This window comes from Trachemys scripta, chromosome 9 (genome assembly GCF_013100865.1).
Source record: "Trachemys scripta elegans isolate TJP31775 chromosome 9, CAS_Tse_1.0, whole genome shotgun sequence".
Classification (NCBI taxonomy): Eukaryota; Metazoa; Chordata; order Testudines; family Emydidae; genus Trachemys; species Trachemys scripta.
The window spans coordinates 50,709,804-50,724,096 of NC_048306.1; the positions used below are offsets into that span (position 1 = coordinate 50,709,804).

Genomic DNA, 14,293 nt, shown 5'->3' on the forward strand with positions numbered 1-14,293 from the left:
GGCCATCATTACTGTAGCAGCTGAGCACCTAACATTTGTCAATGTATTTATTCACACAACACCACATGAGGTACAGCAGTACTTTACCCCACTTTTATGGGTGGGGAGCGAATGGGCAGAAGACTAAGCAATTGGCCCTAGCTCACAAGAGTATGCTGTAGAAGAGCAGGGATTTGAATCCAGGTTACTGGCACCCTATGTTAGCATCCGCACCATGGATCTATCCTTCCTTTAGCATGTGAAGGACCTATTTTACAATGTACTGTGTGTCCCACATTTGTTGTCTATTGGAAGGTGATACCTATCTGATTTCTAGAAGAGGAAGAGTGTGAGAGAGTTCAAGATGATATAAGCCTTAAGTCTGGATCCTACCTCCCATTGTAAAGAGATTGGTACCAACATAGGCAGATGGGGTGCCACTAAAGCAATAATCTGTGAAAGCGTGGGACTGAATGAAACATGGTGACTGAATTTCTCTGTTCCCAGCGGAGTTGGGTGGACCCGTGAGGTTGGGGTTGAGCTCTGAACAGCATTCTGAAAAGCCCAGAAGTGAATGGCTACAATTACTGGATTCCCTTATCAGCTTCAGGAAGTTGGTACCAAGAAAGCAGTACGCTTGTCTAACTGCACATTTCTGGCCTGTTGAAAGGGATTATAACTCCCTGTTGCTTCACCTTTCAGTTTGAAGGCTGCATTTTCCTTATTATGGGCCTAATCCAAAGCCTTTTGAAGTCAGTGGAAAGAGTCCCATTGACTCCAGTGAACTTTGAATCAGCCCCCTATGATCTTATCATGTTCCCCAATCCTGGTTCCCCAGTTAGTATACAATAAAGCTCAATATTGTATCATTTCCTGACAGGAACCTTATCAACTGACCTGCTTTTCAACAGGTGTCCCATCAGGGCCCCGCAACGTTATCTCCATTGTCAATGAGACGTCCATTATCCTAGAGTGGCACCCACCCCGGGAGACAGGCGGGCGTGATGACGTGACCTACGACATCGTCTGTAAGAAGTGCCGGCCTGACCGCCGCAGTTGCTCCCGCTGCGATGACAACGTGGAGTTTGTACCCAGGCAGCTGGGCCTGACGGAGACCCGGGTCTTCATCAGCAGCCTCTGGGCCCACACGCCGTACACCTTCGAGATCCAGGCTGTTAATGGCATCTCTAGCAAGAGCCCCTTCCCCCCGCAGCATGTGTCGGTGAACATCACCACAAACCAAGCTGGTGAGTCCCACAGGGGCAATGTGTACATACCATGTGCCATGTGGGGGGGTTGTTAATGGGGAAAAGGGAAACTAGGGCTGGGTTCTTCTAATAGAATATTCTAGGAGTGTGAAACCCCATATGACAGCATTACAGATATTAACTGAAATGCAAGAGAATAAATATAAGATGTGTACACACACACACCCTGTATACACACTCACATGCATATATGTATACATACGCAGGCATATGCCCACACACCTAACGTGTATACACACATACACGTACACATGAACATACCACACAATATCCATCTGCAAGGCATATTTAAGAATTCTTTAAATATCAGTGCAGGCCCACCTAGACATAAGGCAGCATCTGGGCTTTGGTGTTTAGCACCCACCCATGACCTGCATGGCACAGTCAGATTCTGAAGGATCTAGCCTCGTACTACAATAACAAAGGACATTTCTAGCCCTTGTTATGAAGAAAAGCTTCCTAAGTGTTCTAGGTGTCACCAATGCGGTTATGTCTGCCGGAGGGCTTGTCTACACTTGAAATGCTACAGCATTGACCTAGTACTGTCTAAACCGGCAGTTAGGTCAGCCTAGCTACGTCTCTCAGCGTGTGGATTTTTCCCACCCCTGAGAGACGCAGGTATGCTGGTGTAAGTTCCTAGTGTAGACCAGCCCTTGGTCCACAGACAGCCTGAGAGAAGTGTACTCTCCCCACTTACCATTGGGATCTGAAGTCTAATGATGACCCTCTCAATGTTTCCTTGCTTATCATTTCAGTGGGTGGAATGGGGAGGTGGTTGAAAACCGGGACTTGCTTCGGGGATGGAAATGCAGAGGGCAGAAAGGAGAGGCATAAAAAGAGGAAGGCGGGCAGCGGAGGAAGGAGAATGGAGAAGGAAGAGAAATAAGAGGAATAAATAGTGCTGGCCCCTAAGGAGTATGTCTACACTGCAGCTGGCAGTGTGCCTCCCAGCCTGGATAGACAGACGCACGCTAGCTCTGGCCAGCCTAGCATGCTAAACGTAGCAGTGTGAACATTGTCGCATTGTCTAGCTACTCAAGTGCAGGTCCACCTGGCTCCCTGGCCCTAAACTCAAGTGGCTAGCCTGAGCCACTGTCAATGCCACAATGGCCACACTCCTATTTTTATTGCACATGCTTGAGCAGAGCTAGCGTGTGTCTGGGAGGCATGCTCCCAGCTGCAGCGTAGACAGACACAAGAGGAGCAGATTTTCACGGTAGGTGATGCTGAGTGGACAATAACTCACGGAGCAAATAATGAATGACGCTGACGACTGAACGTTCAATCCTACATAAAGGGCAGACTCTTTCCTGATCTTGGTGCAAACCTGCCACTGATGGTGGGAGCCCCACTGGGCACTGAGTGGAGTATAGATTCCTACATTTATATCTTGACCAAAAGGCCAGAATTACACCCAGAATTCAGCACTCTCTACAGAGGGAGTTTGACTTCCCTGCTGCAAGGTGTTGAGTAAATGAGGCCCAGTAAGATGGAATGCTTGAATTGCATTAGGGGTGTCACAACTAGGTACAGTGGATTTGTGACTGAAACAAGAGCTCAGCTTCAGAGCCAATGCCAACAATGCAGTAAGAAGCACCCAGGGGTTGGTTCATGCTTGCTCATGCAGGGAGGTGTAATTTAAAATGCAGTGTACTAGCCAGGACCCTGCAGTCCAGGGGGCTTTCAAGCCCCCCATGGAAGGAAGGTAGGGGAACAACTTTTCCCCAGCTCTCAGGGTTTCTGCTAGGGTAGAAGGAGCTGAAAGTTGCAGTCAGGGCTCCAAGTAGGGCACTGCTAATGGAGGGATGTTCTCAGTCAGTGTATCCCATAGCTGCATTGACCATATCCATTTCCTGCACAGATTCCTCCATGTTTTGGACAGTGCTGAAACCTTGCAGGCCACTAGGCGGAAGGGACCCGGTGGCTGCTTTGCACTAGCGTCTCCTGGTGTGGTTTTCTGGGGCTGGTACAGACACTGGGGCGAAACCGGCATTAAAACCCCACTCTTCCAATGAGGTCATGTCCAGAAGTGCCCAGCTCATGCTGGTGAGGTCTGACGTGTGGGCATGGGGCACCATGACCAATATCACTAAAGTGGATGAAATCGGAGCAGTTCTGTGGAGTGGATTTCTACATGTGGCAGTGATCCCTGTGCTAAAATCAGGAGGGAAGCACAATGCACAATCCCTTCACTTGCTCCTCCTCTGTTTCTTTCTCTTTTCCTCTCTGCTCCTTTTCTGATGCCACTCTGCTTTTTCTCTTTCCTTCCTTTGCCATTAATCTAGTTTTTCCTTCTCTCGCTTTCCCTCTCTTCCTCCTCTTCGGCTTTTTTCATCTCTCCCTCCTCACGTTAGAACCTGGCATTGGTTTTTAACAGAGGACTCTTGGCTGCAAACTGTCTGGCTGGTGAGGAAAAGAACTGATGTAGGAGAGCTGGGGTGGCCAGATGGCCAGTCTGTGCAGTGTGTATGTACTGTATGGGGGGGGGAGGAGCTGAAAGGAAGGTGGGGGAGGAGCAGCCACCAGTTGGTGACCCTGGCTTTAAGTGCAAGGAAGGAAACACTAGACAACAGTGATGGAAATCTGTTTGGTTTGGGAACAGAAAGGCGATGGTAATTTCTGCTTTGTATTGAACGTGTAACACGGGCAGCCTTTGTTAGCTGCGCTCTCCTGGGAGCGTGCAAGGCAGAAACCTGGCGTAAATATTTTAGTATCCCAGCTCCTGGGAATAACAATTCTGTCAGACTGTCATGTTATGTTTGTGCCTGGCTGTCACTTCTCTCTCTCTAACCATGTGCAGTCAAACCTGATGCTTGTATCTTGGCCTTTTAGCTATTCTTCCTGCCCTCCCCTCCATCCATTTTGCAGTTCACCCACCTGACCATCTGCTCATCCATCCATACTCAAAGTCAGGCTACTAGAGGGGCCAACATTAGCCCTGATGTAAGCAAGCAGGATACCACTGAACTCTGTTGCCCAAGACTTACATAGTCCAAAACACTGATTTGTCCATCCATCCCCTCATGGCTGGAACTTTTCCTGCTTGCCTTTGTTATTTTTCCAGCTATTCTTTCATATAGTTCTTTTGTCTCTGCCTGTCACTCACTCTATTATTCATCCATCTCTTTCTCCCTCCCTCTCTATTTCTATAGCAGAGCCTGTATATTAACATGGAAATATGTCTACTGTATTGGGAAGGCCTCCGTACTAACCTAATTGAAATGCATTAGGTTTCGATGCATTAGGGTGGTATCAATATTTGAGGGACCACAAACATGAAATAAATATTTGGCTGCCACACAGGAGGTTTTAACATTCAGGAATTGTTTAAGCAGGCTGCGACTGGAGTGCTGAGTAGGGGGGATGGATAAAAAGAGGTTAATGGGAATGCACAAGCAGGATGATTGCGCAGCTTCTGTAGCAAATCAGTCAGTGTTGGTTAACATTTTATTTTAGTGAGTCCTCTTTTTGTTACTGACCTAAGAGCACAGTATACTGCTAAACTGGATGTATTATCGTCTAGACAGAAAATACTGAAAGCTATGTTATTATAGTCAGTTAAGTCTGCAAACTGTCAATGAAAATGCCTGTTTTCAAAAGCTGCATGTGGTTCTCTTAAAACTGTGCATAGGAGACAGAAGGAAATGGACTCCAAATGTGGGGAAAAGACAGAAGAAATGTTATGCTGTGGATTTGTCTAGTATATGCTATCAATTCACTTCAGTGAGACCAATTAAATCTTTCTAATAGAAACAAATTGAATCCCTTTCCCCAGTCCATAAGAACATCCAGATCTGTACATTTATCTTAACCATCTATCTGCCCATTCACCCATAAATATATGTTTCCGTCAATCATACATAAGAACATAAGAACGGCCGTACCGGGTCAGACCAAAGGTCCATCTAGCCCTGTATCCTGTCTACCGACAGTGGCCAATGCCAGGTGCCCCAGAGGGAGTGGACCAACAGGCAATGATCAAGTGATCTATCCCCCCTTTCTCCTATAATCGCTATCCACCCATCTGTCCTTCTGTCCTTCCATCTTCCATCCAAATATTTGGGGGAGGGGGGTAAGGGGTAGCTCAGTGGTTTGAGCATTGGCCTGCTAAACCCAGGGTTATGACTTCAATCCTTAAGGGGGCCACATATGGATCTGGAGCAAAAATCAGTACTTGGTCCTGCTAGTGAAGGCAGGGGGCTGGACTCAATGACTTTTCAGGGTCCCTTCCAGTTCTATGAGATAGGTATATCTCCATATATATGAATATTCAGCCATACATTGTCTATCTTCTCCAATACTTATTAATGGAGAGCCTCATTCCTAGGTTTCTGAGGGCCCACAGTGCTTGTTGTCTACAGTCTTGACCCTTTTCCTTTGTGATTCTTCTAGTCTGCACAAGAGGGAGACATCTGAGGACAGCCCCAAACCATAGCACTAGCTGCAACAGAGGGAGAGCTGAAGGAGCTAAACAGACCGACCTAGCAGAAGAAGAAAAAGAGAAAGGGGAAAAGGCAGGACAATTAAAAGGAGAGAAGGAAAAAGAGAACAGAGGGGAATGGGGAAAAAGAAGAGATAGGAATAAGAATAAGAGATAATTTCCTAGACATTTCTGTTCTAAGCCAAAATCTGCCTTGAGTTACACCTGCCTAGCCAACCCCACTGAAACTAATAGGGCTGCCAGAGTGCAAGGGAGAGCAAACTAGAGTACTTTGTTATTAAATTTTCTGCTGCTGTCTCTCAGCAAGGAGGCTGAAGTGGGTTTTGTGCTTTGCTCTTCCATTCCCCGGGATAAGTTCCACTTCTCAGAGAAATAATTGACTCCAGAACCTGAGTTTAAATCTGGGTACAGGGAAGCGAGTGAGGGTAAATTTTTCAGAAGCACCACCATGACTTAGGAGCCTCAAGTCTTCTGGGTTTTCAGTGGGACTTAGGTTCTTCTTCTGACTCCAGGAGTTGGGCACCGGCTGTCAGACTTGCATGAACCGTGTCTCTCCTCCCTCTGCACTTGGCATCTGTGGGGGGGAATAAGTTTCCATATTACATAATGTGGCTTGTGTGCTAGTCACTCAGGTAGATGTCACTCAGACATCCAGTCTGCACACATGTCTATGCAATTCAGGCTCAAGAGTGGCATTTAGGCACAGCCCAGAGCAGGGGCTCTGCAGCACCACCTCCCCCCCAGGAGAGCCCTGGACACAGAGAGGGCAGAAGGGGCAGTACATGCCTGATGCACTATTAGGAAATTGACCAAAGAGGGCTTGCTGACCAAGCCCCGGTGCTTGCAGGGAAGGCAACTTCTGCCTGGTCCCTGCCACTGCACCCTGGGGGGAAATTGCTTCCCACCCCCAAATATGGTGATCAGCATGTGAAAAAGAGTTACCCTCATAAAGCTGTGTATCTCATTGCCAACCTGAAATATGGCTGGGTGTTCAAGTAACTCTCCATTGCTCCTTGAACCTAAATGATGTGGGTTCTACCAGTGCATCTGGGAGTGAAAGATCCTAACGTGCTGTCATAACTATAAAGGGAAGGGTGTAACAGCTGTCCTGTGTACAGTACTATAAAATCCCTCCTGGCCAGAGACTCCAAAATCCTTTTCCCTGTAAAGGGTTAAGAAGCTCAGGTAACCTGGCTGGCATCTGACCCAAAGGACCAATAAGGGGACAAGATACTTTCAAATCTTGGGGGGGGGCGGGGGGGAAGGCTTTTGTTTGTGCTCTTTGTTTGGGTGTTCGTTCGCTCTTGGGACTGAGAGGGACCAGACATCAATCCAGGTTCTCCACATCTTTCTAAACAAGTCTCTCCTATTTCAAACTTGTAAGTAAATAGCCAGGCAAGGCATCTTAGTTTTACTTTGTTTTCTCAACTTGTAAATGTACCTTTTACTAGAGTGTTTATCTTTGTTTGCTGTACTTTGAACCTAAGACTAGAGGGGAGTCTTCTGAGCTCTTTAAGTTTGATTACCCTGTAAAGTTATTTTCCATACTGATTTTACAGAGATGATTTTTACCTTTTTCTTTAATTAAAAGCCTTCTTTTTAAGAACCTGATTGATTTTTCCTTGTTTTTAGATCCAAGGGGGTTGGATCTGTATTCACCAGGAGTTGGTGGGAGGAGGGGAATGGTTAATTTCTCCTTGTTTTAAGATCCAAGGGGTTTGGATCTGTATTCACCAGGGAATGGGTGAAAGGTTTCTCAAGGCTTCCCAGGGAAGGGAATTAGCTTGAAATGGTGGCAGCGGACCAAAGCTAAGCTGGTAGTTAAGCTTAGAAGTTTTCATGCAGGCCTCCACATTGTACCCTAAAGTTCAAAGTGGGGATGCAGCCTTGACACGTGCTGATGTCATACCTGGGGGGCGGTGGGTATTTAACCTACAATCTTCATGTTATGATATTTTTCAATGTCCAGGAATGTCTACCTGGTTTCCTGGTGCTGCTTAGTTCAAACAGTACCTTTTCCAAGACCTGGGTTTGGTATGACCTGAAAGAAGATTTCTCTCTCCCCAAAGCTTTCCGCTTTCCAAACTGGATTGATTCAGGGTAGAACATTCAAAAGGGCTCAGCACTGGCCTACCTCTGCTGCTATTGAAGTTGGTGGGTGTTTTGCCATTCACCTGAGTGAGAGCTGAGCTCTTTTGAAAACCCTGCCCTGGAGCGCTTCAGCCTATCACCGGAGCAAAGATCTGCCAGCCCTCTGTTCGTCTAACCCCACTTCCATGAATTTCTACAAAGTGTGCACATTCTTATGGAATGCCATGCTCAGAAGGGGCGTGGATAATGGCATCTGCATTTCCTTTGTTTTGCCAGTAATCTCTCTTTTTACAGCCTAAGATCCTGCTGGCCTAGCCTCAAATTCATTGCAGGTAACAAGTGAAATAATTTTTGTGAGGTCATCCTAACCTGAACAGCTATTTCTGAACATTAGAAACTCACCAAGGAGTCTGGCACATTTTGCAGCCACTGCCCAAGAGAGAACTGAGCCTAGAATAGCAAGGAGCAGTCAATCATATGGAGTATTGGCAAGCTTCCGGGAAGCTTGCATCACACCTTCTTGGCCTCTAGTCTACACTCTCAGTCCCCCACTTCCAAATGCATCCCAAAACTAGTAAAAGGGGAGAACAGTTCTCCTGCTTCTTTCTGTAACCCTGCATCGGTCATGGCTGTTCAAAGATTTGCCTTTCTCTAGTGTGGTCCAGTGCTTCTGCTTGGCTGGATCAAGGCTGGTCGCTGCATGGGAACAAGTAGGCATGGAGCGGCTTAGGAGCTGCCATCCATCCACCTGCGCACCAATTTGGTGCTGATCATTTTCACAGCATTCTCCATGTTAAACAGGCAGGAGCACCAAGGGGGGTTGCGAATGCAGCAATTAACAAAACAGCAATCAAGCTAAGTGTTTAATTTCAGAAAATTAACATCTTCTCTGAGCGGATGTGGAAAGATAAAAAATGAAGGATTAAATGTGCTGGGTAAACAAAGGCAGTGCTGGACCATAAACATCTCCTGCTGGAAGGGAAAGACACTGACAGCTTCCCAGAGCCAGGAGTCTGCAATTCAGTGAATTCCCTAAGAGGCACCAGCTTCAGAGCCCGAGAACAGGAAGAAGAGCATAAAATAAGGGGCTAAACTCACTCATCCATGCAGCAAGAATATATATTTTCCATCTGTAGGATAAGTGTTTCATAGCTGGTGTTACATTCTGTGTATGGGGGTTGCAATGTGGCAATCCGATGTGGCTTGTTTTTATGGTCTCTTAAAAATGCAGAAGGGCACATGGATAGAGGTGGTGTTTCCAGCATGGGTGTTTAACCTGTGCATGCAAACTTGGGTTCCCAAGTTGTGTCCCAGCCTACATGGGTTCACAGGAAGGGGAGGGCGTATGCAAAGAGTCACACTGCCATTGCCTGACTTGGGTGTATTAAGCATGCAGTGTTCACACTCCCTTCATGTAGGAATGGATATGTATTACTATTTAGGGCCAGATTTGCTCTACATTTCTGGCCCTTTGAAATCACACTGGTAGTGCAAGGGGGCCAGTGTCCCATGTGGGGGAGTTTTCAGCTAACACAAAGCTGGTGTCACTGGCCCCTAAGGCGCCACTCCAGCCTTGGTGTTAGGGGGCTTGATGAGGATGGGAGGGGTGTGTGGGTTCCAGCTGTTGTCAGCTGTCAGACAGTTCTTTGGAGATTGTTTCCAGTGGGTGCATGTTAGAGGAGCCCCCAGGTTGCTTTAACCTGCACTGGGATTTAGTCGGAGCCAGGCAAAGAATCAGAGTTGTGATTCCCTGATGCCCCTTGCCCCATGCTGCACACAGTGGCACTCAGCTGGAATAAAGAACCTGGCCTATGTGGTATGATAGATTTGCACATTTTTTGGAAGGTCGGATGTTCGTAGCAAATAGAGATTGCACTGTGTATATAGACACAACCCTCAGAAGGAAAAGAAACAAGACAAAGCTCATGTCATAGACACTGCTAAGAAATCGTTATGCTGCTCCATAGCTCTTTCGTAGGAGGTTACAAATATGTGTAACCTTGTATACAATAAGGATACTTTTTTTAATAAGGGTATTTGTTTGTAAGCAAACCGGTGCACTGTGTTAATTTGCGAGAGTCATATGTCTGATATTATGTACCAATGTGCTTTAGGGAGGGGAGATGGGTTAGGGAACTGATGTCAGTGGCTGGAGCCAGACCACAGTTATCATACTGGGCCATCTGTGGAACGGTCTGTGTTCATGGAAGTGGAAAAAGCAGCAACACCCACTGCTTTCCCCAGGTGATTAACGCAGAAGCCCATTAGGTCTGTTCCACAGATGGCAGTATCTGTCCAGGGCAGAGGTAGAACAGAAGGCTTGGCAGGTAGGGTGCATTTTGCAAGGGCTTTGGAACCACAGTCTGTCCATGGGAGTGGGGCATAGACTACATTCAGCTGCTCTGTAAAGGAGGGTATGGTGCATCTACCTCCACAAGTGAGTGCCAAGGTATTTCATGTTAGCTACTCAAGTGGCCTTCAATTTCCAGAGTCCTAGGATTAATGTGGGATGTTACTCCTTGCATAAACAAAGAGAGAGGGGTGTAATATTGAGGATCCTACCTGCAGTGTCTCTGAATCTATGTGATATCTGACAGACAAGCATTGCTTCTCGTCTGAGGGATGGGCAGAACCAATATGCAGCTATTTATTTGCTCAGCAGGTGATGCCCCCAGAATTAGTATATGCTCATCTGTTTTGAACAGAGACATCCCTACCAGAGTGGAACATTCCACCAGGAGAAAAAAATAATCTCTTCCCTGGTCAAGCAGGATTCACCAACATCCGAGGGGACCAGCTGGGGGAAGAGGTTGGCATACCAAACCGTACACCTCTAGATGACAATTCAAGTGTTGGTGGGCTCATGAGTAGTTGAAAATTGTTGGCATCTGAGAGCTGTTTGGTAAATTATTCCATGTGCTGCTGCTTGGTTAGTGCTGAGGTCACTGATGATTTATAGTAATGGGAATGTTTCTCCTTGTCAATGAAGCTGCTGGCATTCCAGTTCCCCAAGGATGAGGAGTGGGAAGCTCTGCATTTGGACTCTGAGGATTAGCCTCTCCCCACACGTTTCAGCGGGCTTCGGCACACAAGGCTTTGATGTCCCCAGAGGACCAGACAGGAAATTAACTTGTTTAATGAAATGCACGTCGTGTTGCCTAAGTGACGTGCAGATTCACCATCAGGGAATTCAGAATGTTTGGAGAATGAATACGGGGAGCCAAATTCAGAGGTGAGGGTGAGTGATGAAGAGAGTTAATGTAATTTGCACTTTCTTCCCATCCTCTCGATGTGCATGTTTCACTAACTTAGCCTCCCTTCATATGTACTGCTTGGCTAGGGCCAGACTTCAAAGTCCCATGCAGTTACGCACGCAGTTCCAGTGACTTCACTGGAACTCCTCACCCGGTTGAGTAACGGGCTCACTGTGATGAGTTCGGTCACAGAGATTCCCTTGGGACTGTCACCTGATGTGCTGAGACTACCTCTGATCCTGTTTTCTCTGCCAGTTTGGGCTTTCAGAACCCTACCTTGTTGAGCCAGACATGCAAGCCTGCTGCAACACAGACCCAGGGTCTGAACCATGCTACCAAAGCTGCAGACTTAACTGAAAACAGCTTAAGTGCTCCTGTCTCCAGCACCCAGACACCCAGCTCCCAGTGGGATCCAAACCCCAAATAAATCCGTTTTACTCTGTATAAAGCTTACACAGGGTAAACTCATAAATTGTCCACCCTCTATAACACTGATAGAGAAATATGCACAGCTGTTTGCTCCCCCAGGTATTAATCACTTACTCTGGGTTAATTAATGAACAAAAGTGATTTTATTAAGTATAAAAAGTAGGATTTAAGTGGTTTCAGGTAATAACAGACAGAACAAGGTATGTTACTAAGTAAAATAAATCAAAATATGCAAGGCTAACTTAATACACTAAGGATCTAGTTAAAAATACTAGATGTTATCTCAGGTACAGTCCTTTTCAGACCAACGTTGTAGTTTATGGCCTGGGTCCAGCAATCACTCATATCCCCACAGTAACAGTCCTTTGTTCCAGTTTCTTTCAGGCAACTCTTTGGGGTGGAGAGGTTACCTCTTGAAGACAAAATGGAAAGGCTTCCAGGGCCTTTTATATTCTCTCTCTTGTGGGCGGAAACCCCTTTGTTCTTCTGTGCAAAATCACAGCAACAAGATGGAGTTTGTAGCCAGCTGGGCAAGTCACATAATCCATGAATGATTCAACTTTTTGCAGGCCGACGCCACTGCTTACAATGTTAGTTTGAACGTTCCCAGGAAAGCTCAGATGTGGATTGGCGTTTCCCAAAATCCATTGTTAGTTAAGTACTTCCAATTACTTGAATAGATCCTTCACAATATGTTGGCCAAACCTTCCTTATGTGTTTCCTAGAGCAAACACTTCAAATATAAGCATAGAGCCAATGCTCATAACTTCAGATATAAAAATGATACATGCATACAAATAGGATGAATATATTCAGTAGATCGTAACCTTTGCAAAGATATGTTACATGGCATATCTAGCATAAAGCATATTCCAGTTATGTCATATTTACACTCATAAGCATATTTCCATAAACATATAGAGTGCAACGTCACACTCACAATCTGGCCTTGAGGTTCCCTTAGATTCACAGGGCCAGATTCAGAGGTGATGTGTAAACAAACCCTTCCACCAAGTACACTCCCACAGAGCAACCCGCTGGTATGCCCCTTCCAACAACATCTACGCTAGCCTAATCTGGAGTAATTTGCAAAGCAAGGAGCCAGAAAAGAATGTAGGAAGATGTACAGTAAAGTCACCCTACTTTCACATAGACCATCTTCCACCTTCTACCAGTTCTTTGGCATGCAAGTTACACCAAGTTAGACGGCCTTAGAGCTCTGTCGAGGGGATGTAAGGAGCGCTAAGGGAGTTGGAGCACAAGGGAATCTGAGCTAGTGCAAAGGAGTAACTTTGGAATGTGGCCAAGGGGTTGAACTGAAAGATGAGGGTGTCCCGCTGTGAGGCAGGCAGGAGCAAGGAGTACAAAGAGGTCTGTGCGGCTACAGACAGAAGTGTTGTTGTGTAGTTATGTAGACATGAGACAGGCAGTCAGCACTGCTTCAGAGAATGGTGAGGTCTAGTATTAACTCTTCAAGTGCCTTCCAGCACATCGCCCGCCATTTTAGCTGCAGAAACGCTGTTCCTGGATCATGCCCATCTTGCTTTGCATAGCCCAGCAAAGGCTAACTTTGAACTTCAAGTGGAGAGTAGGGTTGAGGCCCTGAACCTCTGAGAGGATTATTCTGCCTCCTGCTTGGCTAGCTCGGGATTAATGAGATCTGCTTCTTTCTTTTATTTGACATTAGGCTTGGCCTTTCTTCTTTTTCCTGTTGTGACTTCAGCCAAGCTAACGGGGCACGCCCTGAGCCAGTTGTAAAGGGGCAGAGGTGATTGCCCTGAACCCACAAACCAACTCGGTTTGGTTCAGTTTGACGGCTGCTCCATAGACTAACAGAGCTGTGGTTCCTTTTATCTTCTGTAAGTGCTAAAGCTTCCTCTGGGCCATAGGCACAGTGTGACTTCTATATTTGCAGGGGCAGTGCCAGCCCGGCCGTGGGGCTGTGAGGGGTGGGAGGGGGTGGGAATTCCATGCATACCTGAGGCTTGCAGTGCTGGGCCCGCAGTGGGGATACTGCTGGCCCATGGAGCCAGGCACCTGCCCTGCGATGTTTGTTTGGGTCTCGAACAGGGACCCTGAGGTAGGGTGACCAGACAGCAAATGTGAAAAATCGGGACGGGGGTGGGGGGTAATAGGAGCCTATATAAAAAAAGACCCCAAAATCAGGACTATCCCTATAAAATTGGGACATCTGGTCACCCTACCCTGAGGGCTCTGTTTCCCTTTGGTTATGTGGGTGTAGCTTGTCATGCCAGAACAAGCTGAGTGAGTGGAGCTGTGCGTGTGTCTACACGCATGTGCCTGTGTTTGTGTGTCCCTGTCCCTGTCTGTGAGGGCACGTGAAATGCTAGGAGTCTGAGAGGGGCTGACCCAGTGACATGTGTGTCTGAGACTCAGTGACATGTGTTTCTGAGTATACATACACACGTACACACACACACACACAACATGGCACGTCTTGCACACACTGAAGCCAGTTCCCCTGCTGGCAGGGGCCTGTCCTGGTGCATTAAATTAAATGCACTGAGCCTCGCCTCCTGACCACGGCACCATGAATGTTGCCCATGATGCCCACCCATAAGGCTGGCCCTGTTTGGGGGACAGTGCCCCCTGGCCTCCTCCCCCAAACTATGCCCATGCTCAGGGTGCTCAATGAGCCCTGTCCTGGGACCTTACTGGGGGACTTAGCAGCCTGGATACATAGTTAAGTGAAAATATTGTCCTGCCAAAGTTTTTTGTTGTTATAATTTATTTGTATTGCAATAGCACCTGGGAGCCTTAGTCATGGCCCAGAACCCCACTGTGCCAGGTACTGTATAGACTCTGAACAA

The 14,293-nt window shown here is 46.9% G+C and overlaps 1 protein-coding gene across 7 annotated transcripts in view; it reads left to right on the plus strand.

The window, feature by feature from the left end:
* EPHB1 (EPH receptor B1) overlaps window positions 1-14,293 on the plus strand; it is a 357,291-nt gene that overhangs the window by 268,631 nt on the left and 74,367 nt on the right. For 6 of the 7 annotated variants that reach the window (XR_004647021.1, XR_004647020.1, XR_004647024.1 and 3 more), the window contains exon 5: window positions 891-1,226. Coding sequence is in view for 2 of the 7 variants with exons in the window: in XM_034780745.1 (XP_034636636.1) it covers window positions 891-1,226 (336 nt within the window). In the remaining 5 variants the exon portion in view is untranslated. Of the gene's footprint in view, window positions 1-890; window positions 1,227-5,639; window positions 6,182-14,293 lie in introns of those variants that run through there. The other variant, XM_034780746.1, reaches the window with a different exon arrangement.